This window comes from Erpetoichthys calabaricus, chromosome 10 (assembly GCF_900747795.2).
Source record: "Erpetoichthys calabaricus chromosome 10, fErpCal1.3, whole genome shotgun sequence".
Lineage (NCBI taxonomy): Eukaryota > Metazoa > Chordata > Cladistia > Polypteriformes > Polypteridae > Erpetoichthys > Erpetoichthys calabaricus.
Genome location: NC_041403.2, coordinates 93,537,058 through 93,561,484, shown reverse-complemented (window position 1 = coordinate 93,561,484; position 24,427 = coordinate 93,537,058). Strand labels below are relative to the sequence as shown.

At 40.2% G+C, this 24,427-nt stretch overlaps 2 protein-coding genes across 3 annotated transcripts in view; one reads left to right on the top strand and one right to left on the bottom strand.

The window, feature by feature from the left end:
* The window catches only part of ndrg3b (ndrg family member 3b), a 1,230,027-nt gene that overhangs the window by 360,322 nt on the left and 845,278 nt on the right, over window positions 1–24,427 (bottom strand). The window lies entirely within an intron of this gene.
* mrgbp (MRG/MORF4L binding protein) lies at window positions 10,235–22,082 on the top strand. Of its 2 annotated transcripts, XM_028811616.2 has the most exons (6): window positions 10,235–10,439; window positions 13,032–13,153; window positions 13,365–13,446; window positions 19,089–19,163; window positions 19,316–19,352; window positions 19,765–22,082. In XM_028811616.2, the coding sequence occupies exons 1-6, from the start codon at window positions 10,247–10,249 to the stop codon at window positions 19,841–19,843; spliced, it is 588 nt and encodes a 195-aa protein (XP_028667449.1). In that variant the 5' UTR covers window positions 10,235–10,246; the 3' UTR covers window positions 19,844–22,082. The 2 variants fall into 2 exon arrangements, with proteins under 2 accessions (XP_028667449.1, XP_028667448.1); XM_028811615.2 differs by lacking the exon at window positions 19,316–19,352 and having other exon boundaries at window positions 10,237–10,439.

The following is a 24,427-nucleotide window of genomic DNA, read 5'->3' as shown; positions in this document are numbered from 1 at the left end:
AAATCTTTAAGTTTAGGGTCTCTTGGTTTTCTTCTGTAGGTATACCAGTAGATATAAACCTGAAAGAAACTGCAAAAGAACAAAAGAAATCAGGACAGAGGCAGCTGTAAGAATTGATGTTTGCAGAACTTACCTCAATGCCTGCATCATGAAAACTGCTTAATCCACTTAAGCAGTTCTGCAAGGTGCAAAGCAAGAACTAACCAGTGCCGAGGCCCCTTACTGGCCGCACACTATGTAAGTGTAGTATCACCAAGGCTTTGAAATTTTGGGGGGTCGCAAAAAACTGGAGAAAAACAAACAAACAAACAAACAAACTCCACGGGAGTATTTTTCATATGTGGATTACTCGTTTAGCTGGATGTAATTGTTCACGATTTGGCATGATCCTGGATCTTTGGGTTTTTCGAAACTCTTGCTGGATGTGTTGTCATAGCAACACATCCAAATCCTCAAACCTGCTCGGAGCAGGTTTGTTCTATGTAAACAAGGATTAGCTCACACACTTAATCAGTGTCCGTGTGTGGAATTCATTCAGTCATGGCTTCGCCGTTCATGAATGAGCGACCAATTGATATCGGTACGCAAATTAGAAGAAGACAATTTCATATAGAGAGGGTTTTGCGTGATAGGCAAGCAGTGTTGTAGCTAGGGGGGGCAAGGGGGGACATCTGTCCTTGGGCGCAGCATCCAGGCGGCGCCATTTTTAAATTTTCTTTCCATCCATCCATCCATTTTCCAACCCGCTATATTCCTAACTACAGGGTCACGGGGGTCTGCTGGAGCCAATCCCAGCCAACACAGGGCACAAGGCAGGAACCAATCCCGGGCAGGGTGCCAATCCACCGCAGTAAATTTTCTTTTCCTTCCCCATTGCATTTTGGCAAACAGGAGGGGGCGCGAAACCTTCAGTTGTCCCCGGGCGCTGAAAACCCTAGCTACGCCTCTGTCGGCAAGATCCTTTATTGCTCCCGGAGGAAATTCTTTTCGAAAGATACTGCGTTAGCCGAGGGGGAATATTGTACCTCAAAAATTTATTAGGACCTTATATTCGAAGTCAAACTCAGCGAAGTCGGGCTCTCACAACCACACAGACAGTATGCATTGCTTTGAGGTTTTTTGCAAGTGGCACTTTTTTTATATACTGTAGGCGATGCGGAAAATCATTCTAAAAGTGCAGTTTGCCAGGCAATTCGTAAAGTCTGTTTGGCTCTGAAATATTTACTTCGGGTTTTCATAGTGTTTCCTGGACACCTGCGTATGCAGACAAAAGAGGCGTTTCATGCCATTGCAGGTAGGTAATACACAGGCAAAAACACCCACAGTTCCATAAAGAATCTCACAATCAGCCTAACATTCTCATTACCCAGGATTTCCAAATGTGATTGGGGCACATGGGACTGATCATCAAATATTTGACCTTTGTCAATATCTCGTTGGTCAGACACAGGTTCTAGGGATATGACATTCCCTACAACCGACCCAACAAAAAAAGAGGGCTTTATGGAACATACATATGGCACACATTGAGGACAAATATATGCAATGACCATCCTTTACCTGAAATGAAGAGACCACTGCATTCTGCCACTGGTTCTGAGGAGGAGCTTCCCCCCTGGAATGCCCTCAGAAACAGGGCGATGGGCATTTTGCTGGAGAGCCAACTCTTCTGCAGGGGTTAGGTCTGGACCGCGTGGACCTCCACCTGTTTTTTGCTTGTCTGCCTTCTTATTAGCTTTAAAATTAATGTTCTTTATATTATATATGATTCTTTATGTCAACAATTCTTTAAATAGTTATATACCAATATTTACCAGTTTGAAGAATATTCTTGTACTTCACTTTAACCTGTTCCCGTGTTCTCCTTGTGCTCACGTTTGATCTGGAATTATGACACATTAAATAATAATTAATCTGACACATAGGAAATGAAACGCTGCTTTCAGTAAGTACAATGCACACGCGTTTAATTTGTCGGCCACTTTTTGCCAGCCGTCTTTTCTGGTTTGGGCTGCTTTTGCAGTGTTACCTCTTGTGCACGGGGCCGGCTGTACGCTGGGGCAAGAGGGGGCAATACCCCCTTAAACAAACGTCCTGCCCCCTTAAATCAAACTTTTAAAAGTTGTGAAAGAAAATAATAGATTACCCACAAACTGAATATGGACAACATTTACTACAGTAGCTGAAAAATCCACTGGAAAAGGCACAAATGAAATGATAGGTTTCACCTCTTGTTCGCTCTTTCCCTCCGTGCTCTGTTTGTGCGCAGGCTCACAGCACTAGGCAGAGATCCCCCACTCACCCTCCCCCCAGCTAAACATCCAATCATTGTTAGTATGCAAATGACCCAGTGTCAGGTTTCTCAGTAGACAGGGCAGAGCAAAATGAGCTGCGCAACAGCAGGAGGGTTTGAGGAAGCAACAAATCTCTGTCATCAAAATCATAGCGACTCATGAGATAATTAACAACAACTAAAAAATACATCTATATTTGTACAGTCAATGGGAACTAGTCCATTATTCTTCTCACAGTTTCAGTCTGGTAGAGAAGTGTTTCTTTCTCAATCCCACAAGCACCACTGTGAGCCTGTCTGCTGCATAGAGCTGACTGGAGGACCTGTGTCTGTCAGTCAGACCCCGACACAAAGCCCCGCCCCAGCTTTCAACTCTGCACTCAACAGTTTTCTTGTTTCATATACTGATGTAATCACAGTGATTTTAATAAAGCTTATTCACTTTCCACCCCAGCTTCCAGCAGCTCACAATGGGCAAGTTAATGCTGTGAGATGCATCCTTTTTTCCAAGCTTTTAAAAAGTGTGGTGCTGCTCCTGCCTGTACCAATAGCAATAGCAATGATGCTGCTGCTAGTACATCAGAGACAGCAGCTAGAATGTCTACTCCTGTGGCATCAACAGGCACTGTTTCTCCTGTACCTCTGCCAACAATTGCTGCCCCAAAGCAACCCTTTCAGCTACCCAGTGACTTAAATGGCAATACACCATCCCAGCCAATACTGGGTAGTTACCCCAAACGTGTATTTGGTGGTCCAATATTAAGATCATTCAATCCTGTCTGGTACCGCACACGACCATGGCTGGAGTACTCTGTTGTGTGGGATGCATGCTTCTGTTTCCCCTGTCGGAAATATGGCAGCACTGTTAATGAGAGGGATGTAGTTTTTACCTTAACTGGTTTTAACAACTGGAAAGCAGCACTTGATCGAGACAAGGGGCTACAGAGGCATGTGTCCAGCCACAACCATGTACATGCTTCAACCATCTGGACTGAGCATAAAAGCAGAGAGGCCACAGGGGGGACTGTGGATTCAATGTTGGTTGGTAAAACACAACTTGGAAAAAAAACATTTCTATGTCAAGAGTATTGGTAGTGCTATAAGGTTTCTCTGTGGGACTGCAGAAACTTTGAGACATGATGCAGCGGGTAATGATGATGACATTGCTTCAGGTATTTTTCTAAAACTGATGGAATATACCTTAGAGAAGGATGAGAAGCTAGCAAGCATTGCTAAGGGTATCCCAAAAAATGCAAAATACACATCTAAGGATATTCAAAATGAAATTATCTAAACACTGGCTGACATGGTGCTTGGAGAGGACAGAAAAAAATATGAAAGTGCTGAATCTGCAGGGTTTTGCCTCAAAAGTGATGGGACCAGGGATAGGTGCAATGTAGAAAATTTGTCTGTGTTTGTCAGAAATTCCATGCCAGAGGAGCATCTTATTGGGTTGCTTGACTTGCAACAACTTGATGCAGAGTACATCACCTCTGAGATACTGTTACGCCTTTCTGATGCTGGCTACAGTGCTGACAGTATATTTAGCCAGTGTTATGATGGGGCTTCTGTGATGAGTGGGGTTAGAGGTGGTGCACAAGCTCTGCTCAAAAAGAGGCTTGACAGATATGTCCCATACATCCACTACTACAACCACCAACTGCACTTAGTGGTTGTGCATGCCATGCAGAGTGAGCCGTGTGCAAAAAGAATTTTTAGCCTATCTAGTTCACTCTACAACTTTTTTCACCACCACTATGTGCTCAATAAACATGATGCACCTTGTCTAAAAAGGCTGCTTGAGATCAGATGGACAAGCCACTATGAGGTGACAAAGTGCACTGTGGACAATCAAGAACAAATCCTTAGTATCCTATCTGAGATAACAGAGGATGATGATGTTGCTGTAGACCTGTGCACCAAGGCATCAGGCCTGCTATGCCAAATTAAGAGGCATCACTTCTTTGAGATTGGAAAGTTCCTAGTGCAGGTGCTTGGTATCTTGAAACCAGCAAATGCTATTCTACAGTCTCAGTCAGTTGATCTGTGCAGTGCTTCTAAGTTTGTTAGTGCAGCACTGGACTCCTTAAAAAACATCCATGAAGATGACTGTTGGGGAGTGTCATCTCCTGCTGAGAACAAGTCACATCCAACAAAGAGAAGGAGAACAATGAGCAAACACCTGGGTCAAAGTGTTGTGCTCTCAACTTTGGGCCATACAGACTCTGGTGACCCTACCATTTCCCCCCATCAGTAACTTAAAAGTACCCTGCTCAACATCCTTGACAGGGCCATTTCAGAAACGGAAACTAGATTTTCACACAAGAATATTGACCTGATGAGAGCCATATCTAGTCTTGCACCCAAATCTAGCACATTTCTAGATCCCACCCTGTTGCACCCTCTGGCTGTGATGGCTGGCACTGTAGCAGATGTTGTAAGTCTGGAAAATGAAGTTCTTGTGGCAAAACAGATGCTGCTCAAAAAATGTTCAAAGGAAACAGACCTGTCCACTGTGTGTAAACTCCTGCAGGGGTACAAGGAAGCCTTTCCTGAGTTGCATAAATTGTATGTAACAGCCCTGGTAATTGGTGTGTCTTCAGTATCGTGTGAGAGTTCCTTCTCCACTTTGTCACAGGTCCTAACCCCCTATCGTTGCACCATGTTACATGACAGAAAGATGAATTTGGTGATGTTGACCCATGAGAAGTCCATAACAAATAACTTTGATATAGATGAATTTGTAAGAGTTTTTGCAAAGGGAAACAGGAGACTGTTGTTGTAGAGTGGATTGAGGAGAAAGGAGAGTGGAGCTGTTCAGTTGCAAGCAGAGAGTTCAGTTGCTTGCAAAACAAACAAGCTTAAAACAAGACAAAAAGACAAAAAAAGAAGAAAAAAGTTAAAATGTTCTGTTCTAAATCCGTTGTGTTCTACAAATTAGTTTGAGAATTGTAGGAAAAGACATGGTGAATTGTTTTTTTTTTTTTTTTTAATTACTATGCCAACCCTTTTTTAGTTTTGTAAATATTGGCTATATTGAGAGGTCTTATTTTATTCTTAATTTATTTTGCAAATTTATTTGAGAATTAGGCCATCCAATTAAGATAAATTTTATGTTGTTGGTTGTAAAGATCTGGATGGATATTTTATTTTATTCTTTATTTTATTTTTTTTATTCTATTTTTCAGTTTTATTTTTCAAGACTTGGGGCCTCATGTATAAACGGTGCGTACGCACAGAAATGTTGCGTACTCCCGTTTCCACGCTCAAATCGCGATGTATAAAACCTAAATTTGGCGTAAAGCCACGCACATTTCCACGGTAACTCATACCTTGGCGTACGCAATTTCTCCGCTCGGTTTTGCAGACTGGCGGCACCCAGCGTCAAAGCAGTGCTACTGTTCCTGCGTGGTCACCCTTTCTTTCTTAGATCCACATTCCTGACACAGTTTTATAAATACACTGAAACTAACTGCATATTGTTTATTAGTGTAATGCATCTGATTGTAATTAACCTGCAGCAATATAATGGTCCAGGGAATAGCCATAGTATTCCAAATACCATAACTGCTTTAGCGTTGTAACTTTCACTGCATCTTCTTCTTCTTTCAGCTGCTCCCGTTAAGGGTTGCCACAGCAGATCATCTTTTTCCATATTACTCTCACTGCACCACTTGGAGTATTTATATCACTGTATCTGAGTGGGGAATCACAGCAGCAGCTGATCGGAAAGAGAAATATCGGTATACAGCATGAAGCAGACGCTGCCTGAGCCACGGCAAAACGTTTCAGAGACTTCCCAGTACGGACTTCGCGGTTTAGAAAAGGTTTCATCCCAAGAACTCTAAACGCACTCAATCAGTCCATCAAGTGCTCCTTGTAGAACTGTTTACTTATAAGTACAATTACCTCACTGTAAACTTGCACTACAGTTATAATATTGCACAACCTGCGCCACTTTATAAAGCACGTATTTACATATGATGATGGTATTCATTTTTAAGATGAAATGCAGCAAAATATGTTGATTATATTATACAGATAAAACTTTAACTTCATTTAAATAATCTGTATTGTTAATAATTAAACATGTGAGGACACGGTGCCGCAGCACTAGCTAGTTCATGGATTGTTCCTGCATTGCGTTGTATTCTTGCGCTGACGCGACACTGGAAGGATAGACGGATAGAATAATTAAACATGTACCACGAAGATATTTCAATGTTCCTTAAAAGTTTTGAAGAATCGGCGTTCTAAGCTTACAAATGGCTTCACGTCTGTTACATAGCTGATTGTGTGGCAATTGGGTATTTGGAGAAAGAAAAGTAAGGACAGGAATTGGAGGTTAGTACGTCTGAAAGAGACAGTACTGCTGTGATAAATTATGTCATTGAAGGTCGCGCATGGCGCAGCAAGCCTCTTGCATGAGATATGAACAAGCACTGCGCCACCGTGTTCCCATGTTTAATAACATGCTTTCATTCCTATCATCATGAAAAAGATATCATGTATACATCTCAGTATTTTAATTATTCAGAGAGCTGTAATATCATGAATGTAATGGATTATGTGTCCTGTCGGAGAAAGAGAAAGCCCGTTTAAGAAGAAGGTAGTGATTCACACACAGAGCACAAAGAAGATCAAATACAGAACAAAGCATTTAACGTCCTACTTTAGTTACAATGGGATTTGAGAAACTAGTAAATTAAACGATTTTAAGATGAAGTTTATGATGTTCTACTTTAATGGCAAAATAAACTACATGATTAAAGTGGAAATTTCGAGATTAAAGTTGACATTTCGTGCTTTTTTCCCACTGTGTGCCTATTTTTTTGTCTGTACCCTAATAAGCTTTCATATGACACTCAGATGGTGGGCTACGACTCGCCTTTTCACGGCGACTTTGATATGTGATTTCTTTTTTATTTCGGGCACTGTGCGACTTTGTGAACTTGAGGTTTCGAGTTTCTCCGACACTCTGTCACTCGATCAACTTTCTTTTGTTGATTATACCATTGTTTAAACCAACAAATAGTACGTTTTTCCTTTGCCTCCACTTGGTATTCGCTGAAATTCTTATATTTTCCCCCATGCTTTTCCCATTGTCTTTTCTCAGAAGGCTATTTATATTGATTTGCATATTCAAAGAGGCGTAATTCTGGGAGGAGTTGGGGCGGGACAGAAGGCGCGTGCACGTGCGTTACTTTTCACGCTGATCGGGATTTATGTAGTGGAAGAAAGTGAAAGTTTGCGTACGTACAGATTCCTGCATCTGGATTTTTCTGTGCATACGTACATTCCCGCTTTTGTGTTTACGCCATGTTATAGTGTGAGTTCTACGCACGGCGTTATACATGAGGCCCTTGGTGAATTGATTTTTTTTTTTTTTATAACTTGGCCTACCCTTTTTAGTTTTGTTAATATTGGCAATAGTGAGAAGTGTTATTGTTGGGTTCGAATATATTTGATATAGGCCATCCAATTAAGGTAAATGTCATGTTTTTAGTTGTTATAATCTGATGAGGAATATTTTATTTTATTTTTTGTTTTATTTTTCAGTTTTCCTCCTGAGGGATTGCCACCTTATCGTGGTCAGGGGGTTTGCATGCCTCAGTGACCCTAAGAGCTACACCAGCAGAAGCTTAGCCTTCAGGTGGGACACCCAAGTTAGACAGGTCTTAGGGTAGAGGCCTGACAAAGTGCAATCCAATTACATGACAAAAACAGTTATCCAGAGTATCCCCACCCCTTTCCCACCACTGTCACCACCATGTGCCCCCTTCACATTTCTGTCTGCCTCCTCATATATGCCTGTCTAGAACCGGCCCAGCTTGTGCATATTAAATCTTGAAATCCTTCGAGTAACTAACTAACTAACACACACCCACCCACACCGCTTGTGTGGGAAAAAAAAATGCGCCCGTTCTTTCATCATTTTGTTGCAGCCTATCAAAGACTTGCTGATCATGTTTTCTAGACTCAATATACAGTGCATCCGGAAAGTATTCACAGCGCATCACTTTTTCCACATTTTGTTATGTAACAGCCTTATTCCAAAATGGATTAAATTCATTTTTTTCCTCAGAATTCTGCACACAACACCCCATAATGACAACGTGAAAAAAGTTTGCTTGAGGTTTTTGCAAATTTATTAAAAATAAAAAAACTGAGAAATCACAAGTATGCACAGCCTTTGCTCAATACTTTGTCGATTCACCTTTGGCAGCAATTACAGCCTCAAGTCTTTTTGAATATGATGCCACAAGCTTGGCACACCTATCCTTGGCCAGTTTCGCCCATTCCTCTTTGCAGCACCTCTCAAGCTCCATCAGGTTGGATGGGAAGCATCAGTGCACAGCCATTTTAAGATCTCTCCAGAGATGTTCAATCGGATACAAGTCTGGGCACTGGCTGGGCCACTCAATGACATTCACAGAGTTGTCCTGAAGCCACTCCTTTGATATCTTGGCTGTGTGCTTAGGGTCGTTGTCCTGCTAAAAGATGAACCATCTCCCCAGTCTGAGGTCAAGAGCGCTCTGGAGAAGGTTTTCATCCAGGATGTCTCAATACATTGATGCAGTCATCTTTCCCTTTATCCTGACTAGTCTCCCAGTCCCTGCCGCTGAAAAACAACCCCACAGCATGATGCTGCCACCACCATGCTTCACTGTAGGGATGGTATTGGCCTGGTGATGAGCGGTGCCTGGTTTCCTCCAAACGTGAAACCTGGCATTCACACCAAAGAGTTCAATCTTTGTCTCATCAGACCAGAGAATTTTCTTTCTCATGGTCTGAGAGTCCTTCAGGTGCCTTTTGGCAAACTCCAGGCGGGCTGCCATGTGCCTTTTACTAAGGAGTGGCTTCCGTCTAGCCACTCTACCATACAGGCCTAATTGGTGGATTGCTGCAGAGATGGTTGTCCTTCTGGAAGGTTCTCTTCTCTCCACAGAGGACCTCTGGAGCTCTGACAGAGTGACCATCGGGTTCTTGGTCACCTCCCTGACAAAGGCCCTTCTCCCCCAATCGCTCAGTTTAGATGGTCGACCAGCTCTAGGAAGAGTCCTGGTGGTTTCAAACTTCTTCCACTTACAGATGATGGCGGCCACTGTGCTTATTGGGACCTTCAAAGCAGCAGAAATTTTTCTGTAACCTTCCCCAGATTTGTGCCTCAAGACAATCCTGTCTTGGTGGTCTACAGACAATTCCTTTGACTTCATGCTTGGTTTGTGCTCTGACATGAACTGTCAACTGTGGGACCTTATATAGACAGGTGTGTGCCTTTCTAAATCATGTCCAGTCAACTGAATTTACCACAGATGGACTCCAATTAATCTGCAGAAACATCTCAAGGATGATCAGGGGAAACAGGATGCACCTGAGCTCAGTTTTGAGCTTCATGGCAAAGGCTGTGAATACTTATGTACATGTGCTTTCTCAATTTTTTTATTTTTAATAAATTTGCAAAACTCTCAAGTAAACTTTTTTCACGTTGTCATTATGGGGTGTGGCGTGTAGAATTCTCAGGAAAAAATGAATTTAATCCATTTTGGAATAAGGCTGTAACATAACAAAATGTGGAAAAAGTGATGCGCTGTGAATACTTTCTGGATGCACTGTATATGGGCTTTTCACTCAGCGCGGGCGCGCACATCTCGGATTAATAGATCCAACTAGACTAATCAACTACACGGCTGCGTTTGAAAAACCGACTTATTACCGATGAGTTTCACAGGTATCTGATCTTGGATGATTTAAGCGACGTACGGAAAATAGTCCCAACGTCGAGTTAACTCGCCCTAATTGATCACCGCGAGCCACTTCGCCACCAGTCCTCTTCAGGCGTAACGACTGCTTGCTTTAAAATTAGTCACCTTTCTAAATGAATTTGAAAAAATCTAAATAACCTGCCAGGTCGCTAGGTGGCACTGTGTCGAAGAGCTCGCCTTCAGTTTTATGGTTTTTTTTTCTTCTTTTTCTATCCAGTTGTCTGTTCTAAAGATTAAAGCAGAGATGGGAGAGGCAGAAGCAATCCTCACGGAAGAAAAGCCAAGTGATCCAATCTCTAGCCCAGTGGAGGAGTCGGTGATTTGGAGTCAAGAGGTTGAGGTGTGCTTATTCCATGCAATGCTTGGCCATAAACCTGTAGGTAAGGCCGTTTTGAAAAAGATCCGGTAGGCCTGTAGATCCCCGGTGCTGGAGTAAATTGATGAGTCGGAAGAGAGAGCACTTTTCTGCATGTTTTCGGCTGCAAGTGCAAACTTTGAAATCCTACTCCTTTAACAAAATGTTTGCATAAAGCAGTGTTACGACTAATCAATAAATATCAGGTATTAGTTAGAAAGTACACAAGGCGTCTAAAATGTAGTAATTCAGACGACCACAAATAGTAGAGAATGTCTAATTTGTCTTGTTACGTCTGGTGAAACCTTATAATGTATTTCGGTGCAAGTATACGTAGAAACTTTTACTGTTCGATTATCAAGTTGCATAAATCAACAACGATAATAACTGAAGACAACACTTAATAAGAGTAAGAATCATTATGTATTAAGACGGCATGTCTTTTTCATCACAGTCGAGTAAAAAGGCTGAAGTGTCCGGAGCGCAGCAGTTAGGCGAGTTTTCAATGTGTCTGATTTTGTCACCTTTGTGCCAAGTGCCCGGTACGGTTGGATACCTTCACAGATCCGCTCTCCCCATCAACCCCCCACGACCCAAAAAGAAATGACTGGGCAAATGGATTCCTATGATTTATTGAAACTGTAAGTGATCAAAATAGTTTACAAGTTAAGCGAAAGGCGTACAATGAACACATAGTTTAGTATGGTTTAGGGGGGTATCCAGTCGATGGTAGTAAAACCAATATGTTCTTTTTAAAATGATGAGCTAAGTAAGCTGATGATGGTTTTATTTTATTGTTTTATTGCCAATTTGGTGACGTGGTGGTGCAGTTGTAATGCTGCAGCCTTGCCACAAAAAGACCACAGTTTAAGTCCCGATTGCGCCCTGCGTTAAGTTTTGCATGACCAGGTACAGGGCCGTCTTAACGTATGGCCACTGGCTGGGGGCGTCGGGAGCATAGGGGCCCACAATGTTTGTGATGCCTATGTATGTTTCTGTTTTGCTGTCAAGGCAATGGACCCAGCACAGTACTTTGCCCGGGAGCCTATGATGCTGTTAACATGGCCCTGACCAGGTGTTCTGGTTTCCTCCCACAGTCTGACAAAATACTAGTTAGGTGGATAGGTGATGCTAAATTGGCCCCTGACGTGTGTGTTCACCCAGCCTAATTATTGTTCCTACCTCGTGCCTGATGCTTGCTGGAATAGGCTGGATAGATTATCCGGGTTAAGAAGCATCATTGAAAAGCCCACAGATGCATTGTTCTGTGGTGTTTTGAAATATTTTTTGTGAATGTAAATGACTAATTTTAACCAGATATGCATAATGTCTATATATGATTTTGCGTGATTTTAACAATAGTGGTAAAAATATTTATACTCTTGTGCTTTTATGTTACAGTATAACATTTTAGTATGTTTGGGCAAAAAATGCATCAATGTTAAAAGAGAAAGCAAAATTAAATAATCATACTGAACCTGATTAATCAGTTGCAGGGCTAGGCTGCAGCCTTTTCTGGCATCATGATGCCCATCTAAGTATAAATAAACTCATCCATCACTGCAGCAGTGGTTTACCTACTGTACGCTCTTGACAACACATTCTGTAGCCACAGTGCTAGTTTAATTAGTCCATGAGTGTGCAGCTGATCATTTTACTTGCGCTTAGGCTACTTTGGCAACATTCTAGGACCAATCATAACAATAACTAACTCTAGAATAAGATTTAAAAAAAAAAAAAAAAAAAGTTATAAAAAAAATTCCAATAGTTATTAAAAATCCTCAAATGCCGCTTTAAAAAATGGTGAAATCTAAAACAAAGGTTTCTGTTAAGTTTTCTAGATACTGTAGCTTGCGGGAGCTTCAACTATAACATAGTGACAAATGGACAAAAGGGCATAATTCACATGTGTAAAGATGACAATGATATGAAAAGAGTTGTGGCTAAAATTACAGCTAAAGCAGCCACTTAAGGGAAGTGAATACTTATATTTGGCTATTTTATGTATATATATTTTTTATTAATGAAAATAATTCTTATTTCAAATTGACAGCGTGTAGTTTGTGTTGATCAATTTCATGATATTCCAGAGGAATGTATTAAGATTCTTCATTGTAAAAACAAAATTAACAGATCCAGAATTCATTCTTGTGTAAAGTGTGTGATTGATACCTATCATCCATAATTTTTGAAATGCCCGTCCGTGATATGAAAGTAATTTTCAGCAGTGCGATTCATCTTCGAGGTTCTGCCACTAATGGTGGTAAAGTTGTTTTTATATAAATTGGAATATTTGATGACACCTGAAAGTGCTAAAATAATATTGTCTATCTTTGATATTTCATGATGCTGAATAATTTTTTTTCAAAATACAATGAACATTTTACACACACAAATAAAAAAAAAAAAAATATATGAATTGTGTGATTTTTTTTTTTTTTTTTGATTTTTTTTTTAACAATTCCATTTTCCTTTCCCAAAATATCTTGACTATATTTTTATTTTAAATAAGCTTTTCACCATTTTCTTCCTTTCATGCCCATGCTAAACTCTAATTGTGTGTTCCATCTTGCTGATGGTTTCAGTACTTGAATATATTTTTTTTCCTCAATATTAGGTGTAAATCGCCACTTTCATATGATCTGCATTCGAGACAAGTTTAGTCAAAACATTGGTCGACAGGTGTCTTCAAAAGTGATTTGGGACCACTTGAGCACAATGTATGACATGCAAGCACTGGTATGTCTGTCTGTAAATATTATTTCTTTTTTTAAAAAAAATAAAAAAAATTACAGAATTTTATTTTGTGTGCAACATGTCCCACGTGCATATTTTCTTCACTAGAAACATTGTGTTTCAGGTTGCTTTTGTATTTTCGTATTTTGCTGTCATGCACTTTCATTTTGGATTGACTAAGAAATAATTACAGGCAATCTTTTCTCCTCTTTAGCATGAGTCAGAAATCCTTCCATTCCCCAATTCTGAAAAAAGTTTTGTTCTTCCTGAAGAAATCATTCAGGAAGTGAAAGAAGGTAAGATCAGTGGGCATTTTCAGTGTTTTTTCACAGAAGCATATATGTACATTAATAATTGAAAGGGTTATTGGGAAAAATTCTGTTTTTTTTACACTTTTATGTGCTGCAACATAAATGTTAACACAGGCACTTTTGATGTGTGTGGTTTTAAGTCACAGGCCTTGCCTAGTTTTAATGAGACTCTCTTTTGGCTTGGCCAGGTACTCAGATTTCCCCCAAAATCCAAACACATGCAGGTTAGGTGAACTGGCAATCCTAATTTGCCCTGTTTTTGTGTTTGTCCAACCATGTATTGTTACTGTCTTGAACTTAATGCTTGCTGGGATAGGCACTAGTTGCCCCACAGCTCTGCTCTGGATAAGTGGGTTTGGACAATGGATTGTTAGATGGATGTTATGTCCCACACACATTTTATTTTCTTATTACTTACTATGTAATAACTGCTGTGATTCTGCAGGTCTCAAATAAGTCCCTTATGCATATAAAGAGAGTGAGGCCACAGTGACTTGGTAAAAGTGTAGCGTGTAGTCGCACTCTAGACATGGGACTGTATTGTCCTTTTAAATGGAAGGACTAAGACTAGTAAGAAAACAGTTGTAACCCTCAGTCAGTTAGGTGGTAATAAACGTTTTTTTTAGGTGTTATCCTAGAGGCTACCTAATAGACTTGACCCTTTAAAGGCTCTAATTGACTCGGAGGTACAGTAGTTATCAATGACAGCTAAAGGACAATGGAACTAGATAGTCTTCTGAGAATTTGTACACCCATCTCTATGCCCCACATTAATATTTCATGATGTTTTAAAATTAAAATAGAATTAACAGAAGGTATCTTTTATTTTTAAAACATGGAAATTTATTGACCATGAGAAGGAGAGGGATGTAGTTTATTTTGTATGCAAGATGGATTTTAGTTTTGACAGGTGAGTGTATAGGGGATAAACGGCTTACACCTTTTAAAGTACAGTACATTTTTATAATTTACAAAGCAGCTTCAGGAATCAATATGGTTGCACTAGGTCTGGTAAAGAACACTATACCTTCATATAGTGACTCAAAAAGTAAGCCCTACTACAAGCATAGCTGAAAGAGGGAGATTAAAGTACCTCAGTAGAAACTTGTGGTATTTTGTAGAACACACTATAGTATTCACCGATTCCAAAGGCTCCTGGCCCTCAACTGGGAAAGATAGTGGCTATGGAAGATTGAGAAGGAGTCCCATAGACTCCTGATTAAAATGTAAAAACCTGTGGTATCGCCTTTATAAGAACAAGGTCATATTTGACTAATAGGTGGCCGGTACACCCTTGTGTAGTTATTAGTATTCCTGAAATGGATAACTGGAGGCTGTGTAGCCCATTAGATATTTGCAGCAAGAGGGAGCATTGAAGACATGCCCTTTAAAGAACTACTGACTGCTCTGAAGTTTGTGTGTATATTTGGAGCTGCTAAAGAGAACTCTTGTCTGTTGACATGGTAGCAGATTGTCCTGTCACATTGTGTCATGGGAGCTGGCCTGGCCAGTACTTGGATGGGCAATCATCTAGGAAAAGCTGAGGATTCTGCTAGAAGAGGTGTTAGTGAAGCCATTGGGGGTGCTTACCCTGTGGTTTGTGTGTAGATTCCAGTGCACCAATGCAGTGATGGGGTCACTGTGCGGTAAAAATAAAACAGAGGTCTTGATTCTCTGAGGAAATTAAGATCTTGGAACATGTTTCCAAAAGAGTAGGGTTTGTTGCTATGTCCTGGTTAAATTGCTAACCACGGCCTGGTCATTGTGGCCCCCTTATCTTCCCCTATCCGTAACTGGCCATCTCTCTCACCCTTCATCATCTAATAACTAATGTGTGGTGAGCATACTGGTGTAAAAATGGCTGCCATCGCGTCATCCTGGTGGGTACTACACATTGGTGCTTTGAGTAGTGAGAAAATTAAATAACAAATTTAATTTCTTCTTATTATTATTGTAAGTCATCTGGGAAATGCTATAAAACACCTTTGGTAGAGTTACTCTCTATAGTTGAAGGGAGAAAATGGAGTGAAGGCTCAATGGCAGAAGCACAAGAAGCTAGAGTTGACAGAAGGAGATGGAAGTATGAGTGGGGAGTGTGTTTAGTGTTGAACTTGAAAGGCAGTTGAGTGGATGAATTGCGCCAACTCTTAGACATCCTGTTGAGGAAGGCCCAAAGATGCATCAGGTTTTATGTGTTTCTGTTCTCTTGTACTGTTATTCCTATTTATAACTGTCATATTTTGTTTTTTATTTGTCAGAGCTTGTGTGTTGGCATTATACCACAGTGAATGGCACCAGGAGGGCACTCTCTCCAATTGCGCTTTATATTTGGTTCTTGTTATACACCACCCAGTTTTAGCTGAACTGTGAAAAATGTTCTTTAAGGTGTTTGGGCTTAAATCAGCATTAACTGTGTGTAGCATCATACTGTATGTTATTAATGTGCAAGAATGCATAACATCAGCTGACTTGTGTTGCTAATTTGAAACATGACATTTACAAAAATTAAGTGTACTCGGTCGTTAAAACAAAATACTGCTGTTTTCTGTGCTCTCAATAAAAATGAACATGGACTTTTACAGTGCATCTGGAAAGTATTCACAGTACCTCATTTTTTCCACATTTTGTTATGTTACAGCCTTATTCCAGAATGGATTAAATTCATTTTTTTTTACTCAGAATTCTACACACAACACCCCATAATGACAACGTGAAAAAAGTTTACTTCAGATTTTTGCAAATTTATTAAAAATAAAAAATTGAGAAAGCACATGTACATAAGTATTCACAGCCTTTGCCATGAAGCTCAAAATTGAGCTCAGGTGCATCCTGTTTCCCCTGATCATCCTTGAGATGTTTCTGCAGCTCAGTTGGAGTCCACCTGTGGTAAATTCAGTTGATTGGACATGATTTGGAAAGGCACACACCTGTCTATATAAGGTCCCACAGTTGACATTTCATGTCCGATCACAAACCAAGCTTGAAGTCAAAGGAATTGTCTGTAGACCTCAGAGACAGGATTGTCTCGAGGCACAAATCTGGAGAAGGTTACAGAAAAATTTCTGCTGCTTTGAAGGTCCCAATGAGCACAGTGGCCACCATCATCCGTAAGTGGAAGAAGTTTGTAACTACCAGGACTCTTCCTGGAGCTGGCCGGCCATCTAAACTGAGCGATTGGGGGAGAATGGCCTTAGTCAGGGAGGTGACCAAGAACCCGGTGGTCACTCTGTCAGCTCCAGAAGTCCTCTGTGGAGAGAGGAGGACCTTCCAGAAGGACAGCCATCTCTGCAGCAATCCACCAATCAGGCCTGTATGGTAGAGTAGCCAGACAGAAGCCACTCCTTAGTAAAAGGCACATGGTAGCCCGCCTGGAGTTTGCCAAAAGGCACCTGAAGGACTCTCGGACCATGAGAGAGAAAATTCTCTGGTCTGATGAGACAAAGATTGAACTCTTTGGTGTGAATGCCTGGCGTCATGTTTGGAGGAAACCAGGCACCGCTCATCACCATGCCAATACCATCCCTACAGTGAAGCATGGTGGTGGCAACATCATGCTGTGGGGATGGTTTTTCAGCGTCAGGAACTGGGAGACTAATCAGGATAAAGGGAAAGATGACTGCAGCAATCTACAGACACATCCTGGATGAAAACCTGCTCCAGAGCGCTCTTGACCTCAGACTGGGGCGACAGTTTGTCTTTCAGCAGGACAACGACCCTAAGCACACAGCCAATATATCAAAGGAGTGGCTTCAGGACCACTCTGTGAATGTCCTTGAGTGGCCCAGCCAGAGCCCAGACTTGTATCCGATTGAACATCTCTGGAGAGATCTTAAAATGGCTGTGCACCGACGCTTTCCATCCAACCTGATGGAGCTTGAGAGGTGCTGCAAAGAGGAATGGGTGAAACTGGCCAAGGATAGGTGTGCCAAGCTTATGGCGGCATATTCAAAAAGACTTGAGGCTGTAATTGCTGCCAAAGGTGCATCAACAAAGTATTGAGCAAAGGCTGTGAATACTTACGTACAGTACATGTGATTTCTCAGTTTCTTTATTTTTAATAAATTTGCAAAAACCTCAAGTAAACTTTTTTCACGTTGTCATTATGGGGTATTGTGTGTAGAATTCTGAGGAAAAAAATGAATTTAATCCATTTTGGAATAAGGCTGTAACATAAGAAAATGTGGAAAAAGTGATGCGCTGTGAATACTTTCCGGATGCACTGTATATTCAAGCATAGGACATTGTTTTATACCTGATGGATATTTTTTTTTTTTTTTTTGAGGTTGCCATTAAAGATGAAATTGCCGGGTTCAGATGTCTTTAAAAGAATTTTATTCGTGGTAATTCACATTAGGGGTGGATTTAAAAAAAAGTTTAATCACTTTGTAATTGGAAATTTACTGGTAAGCGTAAAAAGTATTAAATTGATGCAACATACAATAGTGAATAAAGGTTGGAACTGATGATCTGACTGGATTCTGAAAAAAACCAAAAATAATCTCTTGGAAACCTGACTTACATATAAAACAGTTATAGTTTATTAGCATATGACTACTCCAGACACACCAAAACTCCTTACTTCTTCCGCAGAAACCTTTCATTACTTAGCAGTATCCTTTCACGGACCTCCATCCAGACGTCTTGACTCAATTCAGGAACCCTAATAAAAAACGTCAAGAATAGCATTAACTAAGGTTGTTCAAACAAGAAGCAAGAGAATCCAGTTAGTAACTTCTTTGAGTAGCATAAACATTAACCAAATTAGGGTCGCAGGGAGTTGGAACCTATCCCAGCAACACTGGGTGCAAGGTAGAAAGCAACTCTAGACAGGGAGCCAGTCTATAACATGATGTTCTGCAGATGCACACACTCTGTCCTGCGTGGTTTGATATTGCGAGTATGCCTAACCAGCAAGTCTGAGCAAAGTTGACTGGAAAATTGGAGTACTGGAAGAATAATCTACACAGGCAATGCATGAAATTCGGATGCAGTATGTTGGATCAATGCTTTGGCAACACAGTCCACTGAACCTCCATACTGCCACTTCTTTGAGATGTATGTGTACTTTCTGAAATTGGGGGATACTAATGCATTTTAAAATTTGACTCCCTTTCATCAGATTGCTTAATCTAGGACTCTAGATAAGACAAGTGCATCAGATAGCTTCAGGCTCAGCTATAGACATACTGATGCACTTAAATATATATTCAAAAAGCAGTGAAAAATATAGTACACTAGTTTCTCAAAAAGTATATTATACACCCAGATAAGCTTCAAAGTGATATGCAAGCTTTTCTCTTTGTATTGGGGTCTTTTTGAAAGTTTTTTTTAATAAAAATAAATAAATGAAAGCAATTAAAATGCACTTTTTTTTGTTTGTTTACACTGTCTTGTAAATAAATTTTGTCACAGTATTAAACATCTTGCATTGCATAACTTTATGAATACAGCTCCTCATCATCTTAAAGAACTAATGTTTTCTGTTGAATTGTGTTTTGTTCTTTTGTTGTCCACATTTGGTTATTTGGAGATGCACATTTCCCAAACTAAACATTTCTCGACATTCCATTTTTCTGTACCTGTTAAAAATGAACCTTTAAAGAAAATATACACTTGTACTCTGGCAGGAAAATCTGGTGCTGAGGAAGATACAAAAGAAGATATCAAAGAAGAAAATGAACCACAGGCAATTTCAGAAGAAGGTATGCCTTCAAACCTGATCATATAGTTCTTTTTAAAATTGAGTGAATGTGTGCGTATGAATACTTAGACATTGGCAGGACTTTAGAACGTTGTGCTAAAGGGGAAAAAAAGCAAAGTCCCTCATTTTGGTCATTTATCTTTCATTTTTAAGGTCTGTGTCCCACATTGGCTGGCCAGGAGGCTGAGAGGTATGGGCAGGATGATGTTATTTTACTCTGTTCCAGTGACAGGATGTAACCTCTCTTTTTAAAAAAAAAAAAAAAAAAAAAAATGAGCAGGCAATCACATACAGATAAGCTGGCTTTTCAGTTTCCCTAATGTTTTTCTCATTTTCTGGAGTGAGAGTATACTAAAGTTTTATATATTAAAAAAAAAAATTAGGTCTTTTGGACCTAAAGAATAGATGTAGTTCATAATTTTCTTCATATGCTGCAATTGGAAGAGTAGAGGTCAAATACTGTGTTTTACACTTGCTAAAATTGACTCTAGCAGTACCTGAGGTTGACCTAGTACACTTGAGAAGATGTCTAAGCATCAGCACTTTTGCAGCCAACTGTTGGGATGTTCAAGTTGTTTATAGTGTTTAACTGGTCTTTACAGGGAGCATCAATTCTGTGAAACTGGCCGAAAAAATCAGCAACAAAGAAAAGGAGAGAGACAAAGAGAAGGTTTCAAGTGATGGTTCTTCCAAGGAGGCAGCAGATAAAAGGAAGCGGAATCGAGCCACGGAGAAAGTGCTAACTGCAAACAGCAATCCTTCCAGCCCAAGTGGAGCCAAACGGCGCCGGACGTAGCAGCAGACCTGGAACTGTAGCGTGCTCATTTTTGAGTTGGAAAGAGAATTGGTTTGCAGAATCTGACAAAGAAGGACAATTGGGGGGGAAAATGCCAGCTATGATGGTGGCAATGTACAGTATGTGTTGTTTGTTCATAGTGATGATTGACGAGCCTGGCAAAGAGGTGAACAGATTTAACAAGACAAGAACAAACTACAATTTGAAAAAATCATTCTCATCCTTTTCCAGCTGTCATCCTTTTTGGAATAAGTGTAATAAGTTTCTCATTAACTTTATGCCATCTATTAGCAACATGAGTGACTGTAACTCTTGAGTGGACAGCTGCACATAGTCTGTCACCCCATGATGTCGGGTTATAAGAGTCTAAAAAACACTTTGGAATTGGTGCGTAGTATGATGCCAGCTTTTTTACTTTACAGCTCTGTCCCTTTTAAAGGGAAAACTGAATAAAGGCCAGTAAAATGGTGAGAATACACCTTTTATATTGTTGTAATTGATAGTTAGATTATCTGAGTATTGTGTGCACTCTGTGCAGTAGGATGTTCGGATTCCTAGCAGCATGTTTGAATAAGCCCCTGACCATTTTAAAAACGCAACATTTTAAGGTTGCTGCATGTGTGTAGTATCCATCACAGTTAGCTAATTAAGCTGTTAGGAAATATTAGGATTTTGGTCAGTTGTGTCTGTACTTTTAGAAAAAAAACTTTTTAAATCTATATATATATATAAAATTCTTTTTGCGTTTGAAGTGGAAATTACATATGACCACGCGATATGGAAATTACATATGACCACAGAACATATTATAGTACAGGAACTAATCACTTCGCTTGTGGACGACATTTTTATATTGTCTTTACGAATTATTTGTGAGAGTTATTTTACTACCTTGAAAAGAAGTAAACACAAACACGTGTTCTATCCCATAGAAGTGCGCCCCGTGTCGCCCTCTCCCAGCCTTCATCTCTGGACTACAGCGCTGAGCTGTCTGCCACCAGGCCCGTTCTGACAGAAGTTTTATTTATTCGTCCACGTGACTGTCGCGGAAACTGCCACATTGTAACTTTTTTTTAGTTGGCAGTACTTGATAGTAGAAGAGATGAGGAAAACAGCTTTGCGTCTTTCTACCTTTGAACTGCGCCGAGCTGTAAACAACGTGAAGACGAGACCACCTTCAGCGGTGAGGGGTCATGAGAACAAAGTGAACGCTGGGAGGCGCGGAATGTCGGGCTGCTCCGCCGGGTCGAGAGCTTCGCAGTTTCGGGCAGCGTCCTCTCTTCTCGCACTGTTTGTGACACTTCAAGTGCCCCGTCGGCTCCTGGGAGAGTGGAAATCTTTGCAAATGAGTGTAATCGGCACCATCGAAGCAGGGCTCCGTTTGTAAATTGCCCTGCACGACAAGTTACTGTCCCTTAAGGTGAGCTCGGGTCACTAAAACCCCACAACATTCAAGATTGCTTTTGTGATCAATTATTTTAAGAAGATGGAGAGTTTACATCTGAAGATGTACAGACCTCTTTATATAAAGTGTTGCACTTGGGAATTGTTTGGACCTTCTGCCCGTTAAGCACTGAAGGGCAGCATCCGCATTTATAAGAATTATTTTTCTCTAAATCACAGGCATGTAGTGCAAGGTTGTCAGGCAGAAATTTGGAAGATCACATAGAAAATGTAATTTCTATACCCCAGCGGTCGTGTAGCACCTTTCAAAAGGAATCTACTACCGAGAGATGATCCAAATACATTTTAGCTGCTGTTAGTACTACTTACCTGTTGTGTTATAGCACCTTTAAAATGTGGTTTACCTGAAACCACTCCAGTAGTGCTCAATGTGTCATTACTTCTTAAATGTTAATGTTTTACTTTTTAATAACTTACAGACTACATTTTATTTTTTTCCCTTGCACTCAGTGAGCGAAGCCACTGGGTAATCAGCTAGTTGTATATGAAATAACAAAGCAGTCTTTTATCTATGTTCTTTTTGAGGGCAAGCATTTAATCTCATAGATAATCAAATTGTTTAATTAGCAGTGGCCTCGAATCTTGTAAAGATATCTGCGGTGATGTAGGTTTTTATATTCTATTCACACTCTGTATGGTTCCTAAATAAACTTTGGAAAGACTGCCTGGTAATTTCTATTACTGAATATGTGTTCATTCTCCTGGAGCACAAGAAGAAAGCAAACTGAGCCTCATTTAGTGATTTCCTTGAATATTTTTAACAAAAATGTGGAGTGCCCTGCAAAATATTCAGATTATTACAGGATTGCAAAAGATCCTTACATATCTTGTTAAATTCTGTTTACTTTTATAAAGGCAGATGTTCTAGAATGACTTCTTATTAAAAATCAGTTGTCCGTATATAAAGTCAAAAAAGAAAATCTATTGCACAAGTATTCACTCCTGAGAGCTAAAGATTTCACATGCTGCTGATAAGGATATAATACTGGAGTCTTACCACTGACCTCTGCCTGTCTGCATGGTCACATTCAGGATAAGCACTCCAGTCTGTTCAGGGGTCCTTGATCATAAGAAAGCCTTGAAGATTATAGATCATTAAATAATTCACAGATAGTGTAATAACATATGGAAATTAGGACAAGGATACAACAATATAAGAAAGTTTGGAACTCCCTCTGATCTATAGTGGCTCAGTAATCTAGAAAAGGATGCTGCATCACAATCCTTCACACGACACACTAACTTCCCACCTGACCCCAGCCCCTGGGTAAAAAAACAAAACAAAAAACTGTTGAACTTAATCATCAGGGCGAGATTTGTGAGGGAACCACAGAGAAGCCTCTGTGAACACTGGCACTGTTCATTGGCTTTAAGTGGCAGAACGGTGTCTTAGCTAGCTAATCATAAGACTGGCCTGCGTGGGAGGCTAGCAAGAAATAAGACATTAACCAAAGGGAACCATTTTAAGGCCTATGTAGAATGGAAGAATTTTAACAGACCAAGACTGGGCTTTTTATTGTTGACACCCCAAGAAACAACATACCCACAGAACCATGATTGCATGTAGTACAAGGCTGTGGATGAAGCACGATGCTAGAAAATAATACAAGAAAAGATGGTCCATGATGCTAGGAAACTGAAGCTTGGAAGAAAAGTCAACTTTCATTAAAACGCTGATCCCAAGCACAGGTCTAAAGCCATATCCCTCTAGCCTGTCAAAATCACAGTCGCCACATTAAGAGTCTTTAGCACTGTTCCAAAATGGAGGTCCACAAGTGCGGTTCTGGAAACTTGTATTATCTTAAGCAAAGCTGCCAAGGGGATCCCTAACCAGTACACATAGCTGCTAAACAACCAATAACCACATCAACACTTGAAGGTGTTGTTGCAGCAAAAGGTGGCATAACCAAGTATTATTGAGTAGCATACAGTATTTCAGGTTTTGACTTTCAGAATTTAGTTTTCACTCATTTTTATACTTAAATTTTTTCTTCTTCAGAATGTTTGTTTGTTGTTAAATTACAGGTTGGAAGAAGGTGTGCAAGAATCTTTAGTAACCTAGTAATATAATGTCTCAATATTTTTGTAAGATAAAGATATTCAGGGTGAGTCACAATTATGTGAACACTAATGGATTTTTTTATCTTAACCACACCTTACCAGGTCAATGGTTATGGTCGTGGTGGACCATTGCCATGGCCTCCACACTCCCCTGAAATGACACCCTGTGATTTCTGGTTATGGGGTATGGTGAAGGAGTGCGTGTATATCAAGAAAGTTTGCGATATCAGTGACCTGAAGGAAAGAATGTGGACTTTGGCATCATCTATTACCCACGAAATGTGTGTCTGGGCTTTAAATGGTACTGTTGCTTGTTGGTTTTTGTGTGATGAACATGATGGCAAACAGGTTAAGACATTCCTGTAAATCATCTTGCACATGTGAAGTATATTTTGAATAAATTGTTTCCGCCATTCATATGTTAACATAATTTTGACTCACCCTATGTGTATGTATGTATGTGTGTGTGTAAATATACAGTGCATCCGGAAAGTATTCACAGCGCATCACTTTTTCCAGATTTTGTTATGTTACAGCCTTATTCCAAAATGGATTAAATTCATTTTTTTCCTCAGAATTCTACACACAACACCCCATAATGACAACGTGAAAATAGTTTACTTGAGATTTTTGCAAATTTATTAAAAATAAAGAAACTGAGAAATCGCATGTGCATAAGTATTCACAGCCTTTGCTCAATACTTTGTCGATGCACCTTTGGCAGCAATTACAGCCTCAAGTCTTTTTGAATACGATGCCACAAGCTTGGCACACCTATCCTTGGCCAGTTTCGCCCATTCGTCTTTGCAGCACCTCTCAAGCTCCATCAGGTTGGATGGGAAGCGTCGTTGTACAGCCATTTTAAGATCTCTCCAGAGATGTTCAATCAGATTCAAGTCTGGGCTCTGGCTGGGCCTCTCAAGGTCATTCACAGAGTTGTCCTG

Coding starts and splice junctions, on each gene's coding strand:
- mrgbp (XM_028811615.2), top strand. CDS start 10,247: ATGGTTTTTTTTTCTTCTTTTTCTATCCAGTTGTCTGTTCTAAAGATT. Junction 13,447..19,088: donor CATTCAGGAAGTGAAAGAAG/GTAAGATCAGTG, acceptor GTACTCTGGCAG/GAAAATCTGGTGCTGAGGAA. Junction 19,164..19,764: donor ACAGGCAATTTCAGAAGAAG/GTATGCCTTCAA, acceptor TGGTCTTTACAG/GGAGCATCAATTCTGTGAAA.